Source organism: Microcaecilia unicolor, chromosome 4, assembly GCF_901765095.1.
Source record: "Microcaecilia unicolor chromosome 4, aMicUni1.1, whole genome shotgun sequence".
Taxonomy (NCBI): Eukaryota; Metazoa; Chordata; class Amphibia; order Gymnophiona; family Siphonopidae; genus Microcaecilia; species Microcaecilia unicolor.
The window spans coordinates 287,010,660-287,031,550 of record NC_044034.1 but is presented as its reverse complement, the minus strand read 5'-3'; the positions used below and the strand labels follow the sequence as shown (position 1 = coordinate 287,031,550).

The 20,891-nt window shown below is 45.3% G+C and overlaps 1 protein-coding gene across 1 annotated transcript in view; it reads right to left on the bottom strand.

Moving 5' to 3' along the window:
- The window catches only part of LOC115469697 (STE20-like serine/threonine-protein kinase), a 233,442-nt gene that overhangs the window by 8,583 nt on the left and 203,968 nt on the right, over positions 1-20,891 (bottom strand). The window contains 1 exon segment of the mRNA XM_030202484.1: positions 13,821-13,965. Coding sequence (XP_030058344.1) covers positions 13,846-13,965 — 120 coding nt within the window. The 3' untranslated portion in view covers positions 13,821-13,845.

Below are 20,891 nucleotides of genomic sequence, written 5' to 3'. Positions count from 1 at the left end.
CCATATTTGTTCGTCCTTTTACACCAAAACAATGGGAGTGGGAAATGGATCAGTCACTCCAAATAAAACAGACCAAGGAACATCCAATTCACAGTTAAATCTACAGTCTAATCTTTTATTGATGACTCTTAATGTTGACTCATCACGGTACTTGTTTTGGCACAAACGTGCCTGCCTCTGGAGTTTTATTGGTATTGTTCCATAAGGTTAATAATTACAAGAAGAATCAGTCCATGGTTGTGGGGATCACATATAGACCTGTCTTCAAAAATTAAAATGCTAATAAAGGTCTTAAAAAAGACCGTTGTGGTAATTTCGATAGTCTCAGGAACCTGCTTTCTTTCTTTCTTTATTTTTTTTTGTAATATTTTTATTGAAATTTTTAAAAAGTAAACACATCCAACAAGATATCTTATACAGCTGTCAATGAAGCATTGTAACCCCAAACCCCACCCATGACCCTCCCCCTCCCATATTGCGAAAGATGATATGCATATGTCCTCTGATGGTCCACTTCCAGTCCCCAATCAAGTGGAGTTCAATAACTAGAGTCACTATCTAAACCACTGGGTCTATTAACTGGGGGGCATCCAGGTCAATCCCTGAAAGAGATCTCCATTCTCTATACTTGTCCCAAAGTTTGTGAAATTGAATTATCTGTCCAGATCGGATAGCCGTAAGTTTCGACATCTGATATAAATAATCCATTTTGTGAACCACCTTTATTACTGGTGGTGGGTGTGAATTTCTCCATGATGAAGCCAATGTTATCTTGCCCGCCACCAGAAAGGTCAAGGCCAAACAATATAAAGCTGGTGAGATCCCCCGGGGCGAAAGTGCAGTAGACAGTGTTCTGCGGTGGCTGGATAGTCTTTTCCCAAAATTTGGCTAAGCTGCTGCTCAGTCCAGTAACTTTTTATTTTTGGACAGAACCACCATATATGAAACACATCATCCACTGCCACACAGCCCCTCCAGCATTGGCCCAAAATCTGTTTAAACATATTTGTTAATCGGTCAGGTGTATAATACCAACGATATAAAATTCTGTAGTCATTCTCTATCAAAGAGCTACTTACAGATTCTCTTAGCATATAACCAAGTGCCCGTTCCCAGCACATCATGACTGATCCCCAGGTCACATTCCCAACACTGTATATACCTCAAAATAGGCGACTTATGGGACAAAAGCGCTGCATAGATTTGAGAGACACATAAGTACATAAGTATTGCCATACTGGGAAAGACCAAAGGTCCATCAAGCCCAGCATCCTGTTTCCAACAGTGGCCAATCCAGATCACAAATACCTGGCAAGATCCCAAAAAAGTACAAAACATTTTATATTGCTTATCCCAGAAATTGTGGATTTTCCCCAAGTCCATTTAATAACGGTCTATGGACTTTCCCTTTTAGGAAGCCGTCCAAACGTTTTTTAAACTCCGCTAAGCTAACCGCCTTTACCACATTCTGTTGCAACGAATTCCAGAGTTTAATTACATGTTGAGTGAAGTTTCTCCGATTCGTTTTAAATTTACTACATTGTAGGTTCATCGTATGCCCCCTAGTCCTAGTATTTTTGGAAAGCGTGAACTGACGCTTCACATCTACCCGTTCAACTCCACTCATTATTTTATAGACCTCTATCATATCTCCCCTCAGACGCCTTTTCTCCAAGCTGAAGAGCCCTAGCCGCTTTAGCCTTTTCTCATAGGGAAGTTGTCCCAACCCCTTTATCATTTTCGTCGCCTTTCTCTGCACCTTTTCTAATTCCACTATATCTTTTTTGAGATACGGCGACCAGAATTGAACACAATATTCGAGGTGCGGTCGCACCATGGAGCAATACAAAGGCATTATAACATCCTCATTTTGTTTTCCATTCCTTTCCTAATAATACCCAACATTCTATTTGCTTTCTTAGCCGCAGCAGCACGCTGAGCAGAAGGTTTCAACGTATCATCAACGACGACACCTAAATCCTTTTCTTGGTCCGTGACTCCTAACGTGGAACCTTGCTTGACGTAGCTATAATTCGGGTTCCTCTTTCCCACATGCATCACTTTGCACTTGCTCACATTAAACGTCATCAGCCATTTAGACGCCCAGTCTCCCAGTCTTGTAAGGTCCTCTTGTAATTTTTCACAATCCTCCCGTGATTTAACGACTTTGAATAACTTTGTGTCATCAGCAAATTTAATTACCTCACTAGTTACTCCCATCTCTAGGTCATTTATAAATATGTTAAAAAAGGCGGTCCCAGCACAGACCCCTGTGGAACCCCACTAACTACCCTTCTCCATTGAGAATACTGATCATTTAACCCTACTCTGTTTTCTTTTAACCAGTTTTTAATCCACAATAGAACACTACCTTCTATCCCATGACTCTCCAATTTCCTCTGGAGTCTTTCATGAGGTACTTTGTCAAACGCCTTCCGAAAATCCAGATACACTTTCAAAGAAATGTAGATTGGTGAGGCAAGATTTCCCTTCACTAAATCCATGTTGACTGTCTCATTCCACTAGCAGTCCCACCACCTATTGCCCGCTCCAGTCCTGTCTCTTCTAACAGTAACTCCTCCCGTGCTCTACGAAATATGTAGTCCCTTATCCGCCTATAGTGGAACAGGTGGTGGGAAGGGAGGCCAAACTCCTGCAAATCTTCAAAAGATATTAACGTCCCCTCCTAACAAAGCTGCCCCAGACATCTCAAGCCCCAACACTCCCAAGCCTTATATACAGTATCATCTACCTCCTGAGAAAAACTAGGGGTGCCTCGTACAGGCATTTGTCGAAAATATTGCTTATCAGGGAAAAATTTATGGCGTATGTCACACCACGTCTGGAGGGGGAAATGGACTGCCGGGAGGGGCAAGTACAATAAGGGCCTGTATGCATGACTTGGGCAGCCATAATATTGAAGCCAAATGTGTGGTTCCCAGCCATTGCTTTTCTATTTGAAGCCAGGGTTTATTACTGTCAGTGGCCCACCCCACAAGTAAGTGCAGCTGAGCTGCCTAAAAATACAGAAAAAAGTTTGGAACACCCATTCCCCGTTTAACTTAGATTGGTATAAAACATCGGCTTGCACCCGCGGGGGCTTGTGTTTACAAATATATGCAAAATCCTTTTGTTTTAATTGGTGAAAGAAACATCTAGGAACTGGTAATGGCAATGCCAGAAACAAGTATAACATTTTTGGTAAAATCATTTTTATGGCTTGTATTCTACCTAATCAGGAAAGCTCCATCCTTTCCCAACGATCTAACTCAAATATCAGAGAACGTGTGGGCCACCTAAAGGGGAACTGCTGTTGTAAGCTTTGAGTAATCTCGGCCAGTAGACATAGACCCAAGATTTTCGATTTAGTCATAATCTGAAGGCCTGACAAATGACCAAACTGTTGAAGACTTTGCATCACCACCGATAGAGTTCTGAGGGTTAGTTAATGTCAACAAAATGTCATCTGCAAATAACATGATCTTGACTCTTCTGGTCCTATGCAAATGCCCTGTATAGCTGATTGAGCTCTAATTACTTGAGCTAATGGTTCAATGGTAAGGGCGAACAACAGTGGGGACGAAGCGCACCCCTGACGTGTTCCCCACCCCAGCGAAAAGGCATCTGACCAGGCCCCATTAACCAAAAAGGCCAGTGGGTAGTCATACAGAAGCTGAAGCCATGTAATAAAGTGTCCTGTAAAGCCCATGTGTTCCAAAACCCGAAACATATACGGCCAATGGACTCGATCGAATGCCTTCTCTGCGTCTAAAGAGAGCAATAATGTGGGCTGAGAGTAGTGTTTGCCTGATGTTATCAAATGTTTGCCGACCCTCTATAAAGCCCGCCTGATCTACATGAACCAAACCGGGCATCAATTGTTATAATCACTTGGCCAAAATGTTTGTAAATATTTTATAGTCTGAGTCAAGTAGTGATATCGAGTGATACGATCCACAAAATAAAGGATCCTTTCCAGGTTTTAGAAGGACAATATTATTTGCCAATCGCCTGGAGTAGAGTAGTTCTACTTGGGTTTGTAGGGAATTAAAAACTTGTCAATAATGGAGCAAGAAGTTTCCCAAAGCATTTGTAAAGCTTATTCGTAAAGCCATCTGGCCCAGGGGCCTTTCCATTAGGTAAGTCTTGTGTAGCTCAGGTCACCTCCTCTAGAGTGATAGGTACGGACAGTGACTCACATTGGGATGGGGAGATGCACTGCTGTTAAGTAATCATGTATCTCTTGGGACCCAGGCGATATATCATCTTGATATCAATGTTTGTACAAGTTTAAAAAAGCTAAACTAATGTCCTCAGTTCTTGTCAAACGCTGTCCTGTACTCTCTACTATTGCATGTACATAATTTTGAGTAGAGTATTTTTTCAGCTTATATGCCAACAGCCGTGAGGCCTTATTACCAAATTCAAAATATGTTTGCCGAACCTGATGAAGGTGTCCCACCACTTCCGCTAATTGGAGCTCTCTTAACTCCAATTGTACCTGGTACATGCGAGATATTACCCAGGGTGGGGGCGTCATCCGTGTTGTCTGTGCTTGTAAGTTCTGTATGCAACTGCTGAGATTGGGCCAACTTCTGTTGTATACCTGTTTGTAGTGAAATGACTTGTCCCCGAATTACTGCTTTGAGGCCTTCCCCCAACACTCTATCTCTGACCTCCCCGTTGTCATTAATAGCTATATATTCCTTTAGGTCTTTTTCTAATTGCGAAACTATATTTAAATCCGCCAATAAGCCATCATTCAAGCACCACTGTACGGGTGATGGTGCAGTGATGTTAAACTTTATCTTTATGGTGAGAGGGGCATGATCTGACCAAGTTCTAGGATGTATTTGCACGGTGTGCACTTTTAATGCAAGAGTATGACACCCCAGCCAAAGGTCAATCCGTGAATGAGAATCATGCACCGCTGAGTAATATGTATAGCTACTGGAGAGAGGGTTAAAGTGCCTCCAGAGGTCAAGCAACTGCCAGGCACCCATGAAACCATGTAATTTGGCTCAGTCTGAATGGGCATAATGGACTCTTGTGGCAGAATTATCCAAGAGAGGGGTGCAAAGTCAGATTAAAATCTCTCCCTACTAAATCAGCTGTACACAGCGTCCACACCGGTCTCGCACAATCTGTTTCACCTACCACGGGTATTTATATGAAAGCGCTATCAACACTCCCTCTTTCTTTTTATCAGTTTGGCTAGATGCGAAATAAAAGTTTTGGAATTGACCATAGCATCGTTCATGGGTTGGTAGCAAATGGGTCTCCTGCACGAAAACCACATCCGCCCCCAAGCGTAGCATCTCTTTAAACAGAAGCTGTCTCTTCATAGGAGAATTAAGCCCCTTAACATTAAGAGTAAGAAAAGTCAAAGTGCCCATGACATCTAAACAATGTACTCTGGTTTAACTCTGGACCAGAAACCCCACTTCTTCTAGGCTTCAAGGGGCCATATGACCCCCTAAGAGGACTTCTAACATAAACTCATCCCTCCTTACCCCTCCCCACAACTTGGCATCCCCATCCATTTTAAGGTAGGGTGCTTTCAGAGGATGTGATCCGAACCCAAGCCCTAAACAAACAAACAAGCAAAAACAAACAAACAAAAAAATATATATATAAATATATAACCATTAAGCTCATGTACCATACACGGCTAAAACTGAGCCTTTCAGTGATCTTATCGTAACAAGCATTACAAATTCTCTAGAGGCTAGAGTAGCAGACTTGATGGAGCTGAGGGAGACAGAGAGGTACATAGAGGAGACCTACAGGGATGTTGTAGAGAAGTCCCACCTCCAGTCAGGTAGCCCCTGTGCTACCTTGGAGGAGGGAGGTCTCCTAGAAGGAGAGCATCACCCTGGTGAAGTAGGAAGTACTCCTGTAGCCAGGACCTGCCCACCAGGGGATGTATTATCCTTTCGCACCGAGGATATATCTCCAAATGTTGCCCGGGAGGGAAAGGTTAGGACAACTGTTGTACTTGGTGATTCGATCATTAGGCATATAGATAGCTGGGTGGCTGGTGGACGTGAGGATCGCCTGGTGACTTGCCTGCCTGGTGCGAAGGTGGCGGACCTCACGCGTCACCTAGATAGGATTTTATATAGTGCTGGGGAGGAGACGGCTGTCTTGGTACATGTGGGTACTAATGACATAGGAAAATGTGGGAGAGAGGTTCTGGAAGCAAAATTTAGGCTCTTAGGTAGAAAGCTGAAATCCAGATCCTCCAGGGTAGCATTTTCTGAAATGCTACCTGTGCCACGCGCAGGGCCCAAGAGACAGGCAGAGCTCCAGAGTCTCAATGCGTGGATGAGACGATGGTGCAGGGAGGAGGGCTTTAGATTTGTTAGGAACTGGGCAACATTCTGGGGAAGGGGGAGCCTATTCCGAAAGGATGGGCTCCATCTTAACCAGAGTGGGACCAGGCTGCTGGCATCGGCGTTTAAGAAGGAGATAGAGCAGCTTTTAAACTAGAAATGGGGGGAAGGCCGACAGTCGCTCAAAAGAGCATGGTTCGGGATAAGGTATCTTTCAAAGATATCACCATAACAGGGAAGATAGAGTATCCTGATAGTGAGGTTGCAAAAGAGATTGTAGTAGATCGGGTATCTTTAAATAACAATAAAAATCAGACAAAAGATTGCCAATTAATACTGTCAAGTACTAAGCATGATGTACTTAGGAACAACAAACATAGTTTGAAATGTCTATATGCGAATGCCAGGAGCCTAAGAAATAAGATGGGGCAGTTGGAATATATTGCACTAAATGAAAAATTAGATATAATAGGCATCTCTGAGACCTGGTGGAAGGAGGATAACCAGTGGGACACTGTCATACCGGGGTACAAATTATATCGTAGTGATAGGGTGAATCGGATTGGTGGAGGGGTAGCATTGTATATTAACGAGAGCCTTGAATCAAATAGATTGAAAATTCTGCAGGAAACAAAACACTCCTTGGAATCACTGTGGATTGAAATTCCATGTGCAAAGGGGAAAAGGATAGTGATAGGAGTGTACTACCGTCCGCCTGGCCAGGACGAACAGACGGATGCGGAAATGTTAAAGGAAATCAGGGACGCAAACAAACTGGGCAACACAATAATAATGGGGGATTTCAATTACCCGCATATAGACTGGGTTAATGTAACATCTGTACATGCAAGGGACATAAGATTTCTTGATGAAATCAAGGACAGCTTCATGGAACAGCTAGTTCAGGAGCCGACAAGAGAAGGAAAAATACTAGACTTAGTCCTTAGTGGTGCTCATGATCTAGTGCAGGGGGTAACGATACGAGGGCCGCTTGATAACAGTGATCATAATATGATCGGTTTTGATATTGGCATTGAAGGAAGTGAAACTAGGAAATCAAGTACGCTAGCGTTTAACTATAGAAAAGGTGATTACGACAAAATGAGAAAAATGGTGAAAAAAAGACTGAAAGGAGCAGCTCGCAGAGTAAAAAACTTGCATCAGGCGTGGATGCTGTTTAAAAACACCATCCTGGAGGTTCAGGACAAATATATTCCACGTATTAGAAAAAAGGGAAAAAAGACTAAACGTCAGCCGGCGTGGCTAAACAGTAAGATAAAGGAAATCATTAGAGCCAAAAAACAATCCTTCAGAAAGTGGAGAAGAGAACCAACTGAAAGTAACAGGATAGATCATAAGGAATGCCAAGCCAAATGCAAAGCGGAGATAAGGAGGGCAAAAAAGGACTTTGAGAAGAAATTAGCGTTGGAAGCAAAAATACATAGTAAAAATTTTTTTAGATACATTAAAAGCAGGAAACCGGCCAAAGAGTCGGTTGGGCCGCTGGACGAAAATGGTGTTAAAGGGGCGATCAAGGAGGACAAAGCCGTAGCGGAGAAATTAAATGAATTCTTTGCTTCGGTCTTCACCGAGGAGGATTTGGGGGGGACACCGGTGCCGGAAAGAATATTTGAAGCGGGGGAGTCGGAGAAACTAAACAAATTCTCTGTAACCTTGGAGGATGTAATGGGTCAGTTCAGCAAGCTGAAGAGTAGTAAATCACCGGGACCTGATGGTATTCATCCCAGAGTATTAATAGAACTAAAAAACGAACTTGCGGAGCTACTGTTAGAAATATGCAATCTGTCCCTAAAATCGAGTGTAGTACCGGAAGACTGGAGGGTAGCCAATGTTACTCCAATTTTTAAGAAGGGTTCCAGAGGAGATCCGGGAAATTATAGACCGGTGAGTCTGACGTCGGTGCCGGGCAAGATGGTGGAGGCTATTAAGAATAAAATTGCAGAGCATATACAAAAACATGGACTGATGAGACAAAGTCAGCACGGATTTAGTGAAGGGAAGTCTTGCCTCACCAATCTAATGCATTTTTTTGAGGGGGTAAGCAAACATGTGGACAATGGGGAGCCGGTTGATATTGTATATCTGGATTTTCAGAAGGCGTTTGACAAAGTGCCGCACGAAAGACTCCTGAAGAAATTGCAGAGTCATGGAATCGGAGGTAGGGTATTATTATGGATTAAGAACTGGTTGAAAGATAGGAAGCAGAGAGTAGGATTGCGTGGCCAGTATTCTCAGTGGAGGAGGGTAGTTAGTGGGGTCCCGCAGGGGTCTGTGCTGGGTCCGTTGCTTTTTAATGTATTTATAAATGACCTAGAGATGGGAATAACTAGTGAGGTAATTAAATTCGCCGATGACACAAAATTATTCAGGGTCGTCAAGTCGCAGGAGGAATGTGAACGATTACAGGAGGACCTTGCGAGACTGGGAGAATGGGCGTGCAAGTGGCAGATGAAGTTCAATGTTGACAAGTGCAAAGTGATGCATGTGGGTAAGAGGAACCCGAATTATAGCTACGTCTTGCAAGGTTCCGCGTTAGGAGTTACGGATCAAGAAAGGGATCTGGGTGTCGTCGTCGATGATACGCTGAAACCTTCTGCTCAGTGTGCTGCTGCGGCTAGGAAAGCGAATAGAATGTTGGGTGTTATTAGGAAGGGTATGGAGTCCAGGTGTGCGGATGTTATAATGCCGTTGTATCGCTCCATGGTGCGACCGCACCTGGAGTATTGTGTTCAGTACTGGTCTCCGTATCTCAAAAAAGATATAGTAGAATTGGAAAAGGTACAGCGAAGGGCGACGAAAATGATAGTGGGGATGGGACGACTTTCCTATGAAGAGAGGCTGAGAAGGCTAGGGCTTTTCAGCTTGGAGAAGAGACGGCTGAGGGGAGATATGATAGAAGTGTATAAAATAATGAGTGGAATGGATCGGGTGGATGTGAAGCGACTGTTCACGCTATCCAAAAATACTAGGACTAGAGGGCATGAGTTGAAGCTACAGTGTGGTAAATTTAAAACGAATTGGAGAAAATATTTCTTCACCCAACGTGTAATTAGACTCTGGAATTCGTTGCCGGAGAACGTGGTACGGGCGGTTAGCTTGACGGAGTTTAAAAAGGGGTTAGATAGATTCCTAAAGGACAAGTCCATAGACCGCTATTAAATGGACTTGGAAAAATTCCGCATTTTTAGGTATAACTTGTCTGGAATGTTTTTACGTTTGGGGAGCGTGCCAGGTGCCCTTGACCTGGATTGGCCACTGTCGGTGACAGGATGCTGGGCTAGATGGACCTTTGGTCTTTCCCAGTATGGCACTACTTATGTACTTATGTACTTGGATACAGCTTGGGGCTTACATGAGAATATACATAAGAGAAAAATGGTCATCATTAGGCATCAAGTATAAAGACAACTATTAAGAGAGGTACCTGAAGCAGTCAAGCCTGCTATATACATGACAGATGTATCACCCACAGCAATCCTACCTACTGATTGTCCTCCTACTACAGAGAAAGTAGAGGATCCCGACAATGTCTTATACATAAGAAACCTCATCATCTCAAGAAATGTAGAGGGTTTAGGGTGAAACCCTTATGAGAACGAAAAGATCTGTTGAAAAAATACAGAATCCGCTACAAGTGTTGCTCTTCATCCAAGCACATGGCTAAAGACTGTAAATTCTCAACCCCCCATTTCCATAAGTCTGACAGAATTTTTCAATCTTACAGACATGGAGATGATAAAGTTCCAGCCATCTTCAAGGAAAATCACAACTAGCAGTGTCCCATAGCTTTGCTGTTCACGATACTGCAGCAGGGTCTGCCCTCCTTATGGCAGAATCCGACTGTTGGCGTTGTAGGCACCCTTTGCCCGAGGTAACCCTCTGCCATCATGGTTTTAATGGGTGCGGGGCCACCATATTCCGTGCTGTAGGTGCTAATTTGCTCAAATCTCGATCGGGAAACATCACTACCACCTCAGAAGCCCTGCGAATCTGGTGAAGTTTACCATCCTTATAGAAACGTAGTGCAAATGGGTAGCTCCATTTGTATTGAATATTTTGAGAGCGAAGAAATTGTGTTAGCTGTCTAAGTTCCACCCGGCGTCACAGAGTAGATAACGTCAAATCTTGATACACCTCTATATGGTAGATGTCCCATTTAAAATCCGGTGACGCTCGTGAGGCTTGCATTATCCTTTTATTTTAAAATCAGAAAAACAAGCAATCAAATCACGTGGCTGGTTTGCTCTGGGTGCCCTTAGAGAGCGGTGAGCCCGGTCTACATGTACCTCGGTGGGGTCCATATTGATTTGCATCTCCTTTAGAAGTGCACATGCCATTTGTTGCACCACCAACTCGCAGTTAGCATAGAGTGGGGTGTCAGGTAAATCCCGGAATCTTATGTTATGGCGTCGACTCCGATTTTCAAGATCTTCTATTTTGTCACAAAGCTGCTGGAACATCAGTCTATCTTCTGTAGCCTGTGTGTTTAAAGTTTGTAGCCTGTCCATCTGTTCCTCAATACGCTCTTCTGTTTCTGTCACGTGGTGCCCAAGCGCACTAACCTCCCCACAGAGATCAGCTTCCAGCATGTTGAGTTCGGCGCAGACTACTTTCAGGTCGCTTTTTATTTCCCGTATCCATGTTCTAATCTCCTGTAAGGGTTTGCTCACCTGCTCCGGTAATTCCCCAGATGTGAATAGTGGCGGGGAGCTCTGTGAGGCACGCTGCTGCTGTAATCAGGTGCCTGTTCCGCCGAGGCTCCTTTGCTGGCTTGTGTGGCTGGGCCCAAGTATGCAAACTCGGCAAGGAACTGCACCGCCACTTGAGAGGCCATGTAGGATCAGCAACAAGATCAATCCCAGATCTAATAATGTCAAAAAGGTCAGAATATCGCTGAAACAGCCGCGATGGTGCTAAATATTGCTTAGGGTTGACCGGAGCTCTGGGCTTAGCTGTCAGGAACTTGCTTTCAACAATTACTTGCTGGTAGCGCAGCTTTCTGCAACTATCCAAAGCAACACAAAGGTCTTTTTAAGGACCCCTGTTAGCATTTTAATTTTTGAAGACAGGTCTATATGTGATCCCTACCACCACAGACTGATTCTTCTTGTAATTATTATCCTTATGGAACAATACCTGGTACCGAAACATGGTGCTTTGTCAGTCATCAACAAAAGATTAGACTGCAGATTTAACTGTGAACTGGATGTTCCGTGGTCTGTTTTTTGGAGTGCCTGGTGAATTTCATACTCCCATTGTTTTGCTGTATCTTTTCATGGGATTCTGGTATGCTTTCCACTTTTGTGGTTAGTCTGCAATTCGTCCTTTACACACACAATTGTACAGAATACTAGCACTTATATGCAATAAGTGTACATATATTTGCAGAAGTGCCAGCAGGGCACTTAAATGCTAGTCTGTAACTGCACATATAAGTGGCATAGTACAGAAATTTGAGAGGGCATAAGAATAGCCATACTGGGTCAGACCAGTGGTCCATCTAGCCCAGTATTCTGCTTCCAACAGTGGCAAAAGCCAGGTCACAAGTACCTGGCAGAAACCCAAATTGTGGCAATATTCCATGCTACTAATCCCAGGGCAAGCAGTGGCTTCCTCCATGTCCATCTCAATAAGACTATGGACTTTTCCTCCAGGAACGTGTCCAAATCTTTTTTTTAAACCCAGATACGCTAACCACTGTTACCACATCCTCCAGCAACGAGTTCCAGAGCTTAACTATTCTTTGAGTGGAAAAATATTTCCTCCTATTTATGAGGCAAGACTTCCCTTGGCTGAACCCATGCTGACTCTGTCCCATTAAATCATGTTTGTCTATGTGTTCTGTAATTTTATTCTTTATAATAGTTTCCACTATTTTGCCCAGCACTGAAGTTAGGCTTACTGGTCTGTAATTTCCTGGATCACCCCGGAACCCTTTTAAAAATCAGCATTACATTGGCCATCCTCCAATCTTCAGGTACTACGGACAACTTTAACGACAGGTTGCAGATCACTAACAGCAGATCATCAATTTCATGTTTGAGTTTTCAGTACCCTGGGGTTTATACCCATCCAGTCTAGGTGATTTATCACTCTTTAACTTGACGATTTGGCTCAGTACATCTTCCAGGTTCACTGAGATTTTTTTCAATTCCTCTGAGTCGTCACCCTTGAAAAACATTTCTGGTACAGGTAGATCTCTTACATCATCTTCCGTAAAGTTCGAAGCAAAGAATTCATTCAATCTCTCCGCTATGACCTTATCCTTCCTGAGTGCCCCTTTTGCTTCTTCATGATCTAACAGTCCCATGGATTCCCTCACAGGCTTTTTGCTTCTGATGTACCTGAAAAGTTGTTACTATGAGTTTTTGTCTCTGTGACTAGTTTTTCTTCATATTCACTTTTAGCTTTATCAATGCTTGACATCTAGCTTGACAGTGCTTATGTTACTACTTATTTTCTTCATTTTAATCCTTTTTTCATTCTTTGAAGGATGTTCTTCACCTTTTAACCATGCTGGTCATCGTTTGCTGTTCTTTACACCTTTGTTAATGCATGGAATACAACTGGTCTTGGGCTTCCACAATGATATTTTTAAATAATGTCCATGCCAGATTTAAAGTCCTAATCTTTGCGGCTGATCCTTTTAGCTTCTTTTTAATCATTTTTCTCATTTTGTTGTAGTTGCCCTTTCAAAAATTAAATGCTGCTACAGTAGATTTCTTTGGTGACTTCACTCCAGATATTAGCTCAGATTTGATCATGCTATGATCACTTTCCCAATAGATTCAACACGTTACCTCTTGTACCATGCATATATACTGGTGGAATATGGGCAAGGCTCACAGTTACCGTACACACACCATTTACAGAATAATCTCAGTTACACACATCCCTGCTGCATTTACGCAATATGGTTAAGCTAAGTTTATTGCTGGTAAAACTGTGGCCGCATACATGGAGATGTGCCAATACTGGGTTACACTAATTTTCTATAATGGAATCTGGGTGCCAGATACTGTATTAAAATAGGCTCTCACCGTGTAGCATTGGGATACCTAAGTGGAGGTGCCCACTTCAGCCCCATAGGGAGAAATTCTATAAGTGTCTTTAAAAGACGTAACATTTATTTACTAAAAACAAGACAAGTATTCTGCTCCAGGAACTGCCACATGTAACCCTAGGTGTGTTCAGGAAAGTTTCTTTGACTGTTACTGTATACATTTCTTATGTTATATGTGGGTGTCATAATGTACATCTGTTTCATGTGGCTTATCTTTGCTCATGTAGTGAATATTTTTGTCAGTTTACAATATGTGTGTTTCTGTAAATGTGTGCTCTTGCTGCTGTGTCACACCAAACCACTACCTCTAAGTTTTGATACTGCTGTGTGTTCACAGCATGTTTTACAAGTAAATATTGCAGTCTTCAAGACATCTTATTTCACAGGAAATGGGTACCCACAGTGTTTTCCTCATTAAGGTTGTTATCAGGAGGGAAAGTGAAACACTGGGAAGAATCGTGAAATCCGCCTGGTTGGTTCACTATTGCTTCTCCTTGGCTCCTTCTGCTGTAAATTATGCTTGTGAACAAGTTCTGCCTCAAGTACCTGGAATGAAAAACACAAGACCAGCGGTAGTTTAAAGACAAGTGCCCCTTCCATACTCCATGCAAATGTGTGCCAAGAGCTATAATATTTGTTTTTCATTCATTATATCAGCACAATGAGACCGGCTTTTTTTTTTTTTTTTTGCAACATTTGCCATGAGTAGCTGATTTTAGCATTGCTGGAATTCCAAGTGTTTGAGTAGTTGGTTTTTCTTATACAGAATGCCTTCATTAAGCAGCTATATAAAGCATAACATGGTATGAATCCACTACTCTCTATGTTGACATCTCCAGTATTTATAATGTCTGTAAAATTACAGATATAGCGAAGCTTCTTACCTGAAGCAGGTATTCTCCGAGGACAGCAGGCTGGATATTCTCACATGTGGGCGATGTCACGTAGGGCCGGAGGATTTTCAAGCAAAAATTGCCTTCTAGAGTGGTCTGTCGCGCGAGACGATCGCACTGCGCATGCACGATTTCCCGCCCGCCGTGCAGATATGCTCCTCAGTTGAATCTAAAAGATGAAAGAAAACAACTCCAAAGGGGAGGTGGGAGGGTTTGTGAGAATATCCAGCCAGCTGTCCTCTGAGAATACCTGCTTCAAGTAAGAAACTTCGCTTTCTCCGAGGACAAGCAGGCTGATATTCTCACATGTGGGGTATCCCTAGCCCCCAGGCTCACTCAACACAACAAACAGTGGTCAATTGGGCCTCGCAACGGCGAGGACATAACAAAAATTGACCTGAAACAAGAAACATCTAACTGAGAGTGCAGCCTGGAACAGAAGAAAAATGGGTCTAGGAGGGTTGGAGTTGGATTCTAAACCCCAAACAGATTCTGCAGCACCGACTGCCCAAACCGACTGTAGCGTCGGCTATCCTGCTGAAGGCAGTAGTGAGATGTGAATGTGTGGACTGATGACCACGTCGCAGCCTTGCAGATCTCTTCAATAGTGGCTGACCTGAGATGAACCACTGACGCAGCCATGGCTCTAACATTATGAGATGTGACATGGCCCTCTAAAGTCAGCCCAGCTTGGGCGTAAGTGAAGGAAATGCAATCTGTTAGCCAATTAGATATGGTGCGTTTCCCGACAGCAACTCCCCTCTTGTTGGGATTAAAAGAAATAAACAACTGGGCGGGACTGTCTGTGGGGGCTTATCTGCTCCACGTAAAAGGCCAATGCTCTTTTGCAGTCCAAAGTGTGCAGCTTGCTTTCACCTGGACTTGTATGAGGGCGGGGGAAAAATGTTGGCAAGACAATTGACTGGTTAATATGGAACTCTGACACGACCTTTGGCAAGAACTTAGGGTGCGTGCGGAGGACTACTTTGTTAAGATGAAATTTAAGATAAGGAGCATGAACCACTAGAGCCTGAAGCTCACTGACCCTAAGAGCTGAAGTAACAGCCACCAAGAAAATGACCTTCCAGGTCAAGTACTTCAGATGGCAGGAATTTAGTGGCTCGAAAGGGGGTTTCATCAGCTGGGTGAGAACGACATTGAGAACCCATGACACTGGAGGAGGTTTGATAGGGGGCTTTGACAAAAGCAAACCTCTAATGAAGCAAACAACTAAAGGCTGTCCAGAGATAGGCTTACCTTCTACACGTTGATGGTAAGCACTAATCGCACTAAGGTGAACTCTTACAGAGTTGGTCTTGAGACCAGACTCTGATAAATGCAGAAGGTACTCAAGCAAGGTCTGTGTAGGACAAGAAAAGGGATCTAGGGCCCTGCTGTCACACCAGACTGCGAACCTCTTCCATTTAAAAAAGTAACATCTTTTAGTGGAATCTTTCCTGGAAGCAAGCAAGACTCGGGAGACACCCTCAGAAAGACCCAAGGAGGCAAATTCTAAGCTCTCAACATCCAGGGCGTGAGAGCCAGAGACTGGAGGTTGGGATGTAGAAGCGCCCCCTCGTTCTGAGTAATGAGAGTTGGAAAACACTCCAATCTCCACGGTTCTTCGAAGGACAACTCCAGAAGAAGAGGAAACCAAATCTGACGCGGCCAGAAAGAAGCGATCAGAATCATGGTTCCACGATCTTGCTTGAGTTTCAGCAAAGTCTTCCCCACCAGAGGTATGGGAGGATACGCATACAGAAGACCTGTCCCCCAATGCAGGAGGAAGGCATCCGATGCTAGCCTGCCGTGGGCCTGAAGTCTGGAACAGAACTGAGGGACCTTGTGATTGAGTTGAGTGGCAAAAAGAACCACCAAGGGGGTGCCCCACTCTTGGAAAATCTTTCTGGCTACAGCCATGTTCAGCGACCACTATTGAGGTTGCATGATCCTGCTCAACCTGTCAGCCAGACTGTTGTTTACGCCGGCTAGATAAATGGCTTCGAGAAACATACCGTGATGGCGAGCCCAAAGCCACATCTGCACAGCCTCCTGACACAGAGAGGGATATCCAGTACCCCCTTGCTTGTTTATATAGTACATCGCAACCTGATTGTTTGTATCAGAATAATTTGGTTGGATAGCCGATCTCTGAAAGCCTTTAGAGCGTTCCAGATCGCTCGCAACTCCAGGAGGTTGATCTGAAGACGCTTTTCCTGAAGGGACCACGCTCCTTGAGTATGAAGCCCATCTACATGCGCTCCCCACCCTAGGAGGGATGCATCTGTCGTCAGCACTTTTTGTGGCTGAGGAATTTGAAATGGGCGTCCCAAAACCAGATTGGATTGAATTGTCCACCACTGAAGGGAATTCCAAAAGTCGGTGGACAACTGGATCACATCCTCTAGATCCCCTGTAGCTTCATACCACTGGGAAGCTAGGGTCCACTGAGCTGATCTCATGTGAAGACATGCCATGGAAGTTATATGAACTGTGGAAGCCATGTGCCCCAGAAGTCTCAACATCTGCCAAGCTGTGATCTGTTGAGACGCTTGAACCTTGGAGACCAGAGACGGAAGGTGTCTGCTCTTGGCTCGGGAAGATAAGCACAAGCTGTCTTCGTGCACAACAGAGCCCCTATGAATTCCAATTTTTGAACCGGGTGGAGATGGGACTTTGGGTAATTGATGACAAACCCTAGTAGCTCCAGCACTTGAATAGTCATCCGCATGGACTGCAAAGCTCCTTCCTGGGAGGTGCTCTTCACCAGCCAATCGTCGAGATAAGGGAACACATGCACTCCCAATCTGCATAGAGACGCTGCAACAACTGCCAGGCACTTGATAAATACCCTGGGCACAGACGCCAAGCCAAAAGGCAGCACAGTACTGAAAATGCTGCGTTCCCAGCCGAAACCGCAGATACTTCCTGTGAGCTGGAAGTATCGAGATGTGGGTATAAGCATCCTTTAAGTCCAGAGAGCATAGCCAATCGTTTTCCTGAATCATGGGAAGAAGGGTGCCCAGGGAAAGCATCCTGAACTTTTCTCCAACCAGATATTTGTTCAGGCCCCTTAGGTCTAGGATGGGATGCATCCCCCCTGTCTTCTTTTCCACAAGGAAGTACCTGGAATAGAATCCCAGCCCTTCTTGCCCTGGTGGAATGGGCTCGACCGCATTGGCGCTGAGAAGGGCGGAGAGTTCCTCTGCAAGTACCTGCTTGTGTTGGGAGCTGAAGGACTGAGCTCTCGGTGGGCAATTTGGAGGCTTGGTTTCCAGATTGAGGGTGTATCCTAACCAGACTATTTGAAGAGCCCAGCGGTCGGAGGTTATCAGAGGCCACCTTTGGTGAAAAAATTTTAACCTCCCCCCGACAGGCAGATCGCCCGGTACGGACACATTTATGGTGGCTATGTTCAACTGGAGCCAGTCAAAAACCCAACCCTGGTTTTTGCTGGGGAGCTGCAGGGGCCTGTTTAGGCGCACGCTGTTGATGAGAACGAGCGTGCAGTGGCAGAGCCTGAACCGGCTGTCGAGAAGTAGGAGTGTACTTGCGGCCCCTAGAGGCGTAAGGCGCGCTCCTCTTTCCTTTAAAAAACTTCCTAGATGAGGAAGCGGATGCAGAAGGCGCCCGGCGGGAGAGAGAGTCCATAGTGTTATCACGCTGATAGAGATGATCAATCAACTCTTTGACCTTCTCACCGAAAAGATGATCCCCCTGGCAAGGGATATCCACAATTTTCTGCTGAGTTTGTTCCTCCAGGTTAGAGGCACGCAGCCATGGAAGTCTGCGCATCACTATACCCACAGCAGAAAATCTGGATGTCACATCGCAAGTATCGTAAATGCCCCTGGACAGGAACTTGCGACACGCCTTCTGCTGCCTGACCACTTGGCGAAAAGGCTCGGCCTGCTCCGGTGGGAGTGCATCAACCAAGCTCTCAAGCTGCCGCACTGAGTTCCGCAAATGAATGCTCGTGAAGAGCTGGTACGACTGAATTTTGGAAGCGAGCATGCCAGCCTGATACGCCTTTCTTCCAAAATAATCTAAGGATCTATGTTCCCGCCCCGGGGGCGCCGAAGCAAAGTTCCTAGAACTCTTGGCCCTTCTGAGAGCGGAATCCACCACCGCAGAGTCATGAGGCAACTGAGGCCGGACGAAACTGGGTTCCCCGTTGATCCGATACTGGGATTCAGCCTTTTTGGGAATAGTTGGACAAGAAAGAGGCTTCTCCCAGTTCCTCATCAGCACTTCCCTGAGTGTATCATGAAAAGGAGCTGTGGTAGAAGACTTAGGTGGAGATGGATAATCCAGGACCCTCGAGCATCTTGGCCCTGGGCTCATCCTCAGTCTCCACAGGGAAGGGAATGGCCTCAGACATTTCCCGCACAAAAGATGAAAAAGACAAGCTCTCCGGAGGGGAGAGCTGTCTCTGAGGTGAGGGGGTCAAATCAGATGGAAGACCTAGAGAATCCTCGGCAGAGAACACTCCATGACCCCCATCTTCATCAGATGAGCCATCATCGGATGGGGCTAGCAACTCAGACAGAGCAGCCCGGATCCGAGCCCGTCTCGACATGGAGAAGCGGTGAGCTCGATGACGGTGTCGAAAAGTTGACTCCCCAGGAGACTCTGGTGAAGCTTCCTCCATCGAAGGCAATAGAGAGTCGACCCGGGAGGCTGCCGACCCTGATACCGGAAGCGGTACCGGAGAAGGAGACCTCACCACCGGCGAAAGGCCCGATGCCGCAGGAGCCTCCGGCACCGTCTGTACTGGTACCTCTGGTGCCGGGCGCAAATGGTGCAGCACCGCTTCCATGAAATCAGGAAAAATAGCCTTGATGCGCTCATCTATAGAAGCTGTCAGGGAAGGCTGTGGTGCCGGTGTGGACTTCAGAGGCAGAATCTGCAGAAGTTGGGGAGCCGGTACCGGGCTGCAAGGCAACCTGCGTGTCGATACCTCCATAACAGAGGGAGAGCGATCCTCTCGGCATCAACGCTTCTTGGGTACCGAATGCTTCGATGACCCGGAGCTCGCAGTACCGTGTCGAGAAGGAGAACGATGATGGTGCTTCCTGGCCTTCGCCCAACGCCAGTCATCGAGACTCCTCGGTACCGGCGAGGAAGACGTGGAATCCACACGCTTCCTCAGGGCCGGGTCCGACACAGGTCGGTCCCGGTGGGCCTGCAAAGCAGGAGGCGCCGAGGCGGGTGGAGACCCGCTCGATGCATCACTGCTCCCAGCGTGCATCGGTCTTTGAGCAGGCTTCACCTGGTCTCCCGATGCCAGCGCTGCCCTCGACGTCGACGGTACCGATGCCTCCGGTACCGACGGCGCCAAGGAACCGGACCCAAAAAGGGTTTTTCTCTGGGCCTCCCTGGAGATTTGAGTACGTCTTTTCATTTTAAGACATAACTTACATTTCTCCGGAAGATGGTCAGGCCCGAGGCACTGAAGGCACCAGGACTGCGGATCAGTGCCCGAGATGGTCCGGTTGCTGCAGGCGCATGGCTTGAAGCCGCTGGGCATCTTCGATGACATGGCGGGAAAAACTTCGTCCGCAAAATTAAAAGACGCGATTTTGTCAGAAAAATTGACAAACAAGGGAGAAAAAACCCCGACCGAGCGACCTAACACGGTTGCGACGAAAAAGAAAGAACATTTATAAATGGGGAAAAAAACTGAGGAAGTAAAGGTTTTTTTTTTTTAAGTTTTAAAAGAATTAAGGAACGGAAAACACGTTCGTAGAAAACGAAGAGAACTTTCCTCCGAAACGAGGAAACGCGAAGCACCCAAAAATGAACTCCGTGTCACCTCAGACGCGGAAAAAAGAGAACTGAGGAGCGTGTCCGCGCGGCAGGCGGGAAATCGTGCACGCGCATGCGCGGTGCGATCGTCTCGTACGACAGAACGCTCTAGAAGAGACTTGGTGATTTTTGCTTGAAAATCCTCAGGGCCGACGTGACGCCACCCACATGTGAGAATATCAGCCTGCTTGTCCTCGGAGAATCTCAGATATTTAACTCTTTGCTGATGTAGAAAATGTTCTGGTTCTGACATTTGTAAATAGGCAGTAGTTTTGCACACCTACTGTAAGTACTACTTCTGTCTATGCCCAGTACTTTTTTGCTACCAGCCGTTCTTCTCATTGGTAGGCTGGAGTGCTGGCCTCTGACTTTTCTTTACTTCCTAGTATCTTCTTTTGGTGCAGGCCATAGCAGACCTTATTTGTCTCTCTTCCTCCTATCTTATCCCAACTCAAATCTGCTTCTTTATCTTTTCCTGAAGTAGCCTAAGAACATGCGAAACTGGGTTCAACTCCTACTGCAGCTCATTGTGACACTAGACAAATCCTTAATCTGCCATTGTCCCAGCGTAGGTACAAAAACTTAAAGTGTGAGCCTACTAGGGACAGAGAAAGTACTTGCATATTGTAAACTGCTTTGCTTGTACCATAGAGGCAGTATATCAAATCCATGACCCTTTTACTGTTCCTGCTTTATCCAGTCAGTTCCTCATACACACTTCCATAGGCTACTTCTATCTGTAATGTACTTGCAAATAGCCTGCTTCTCCTC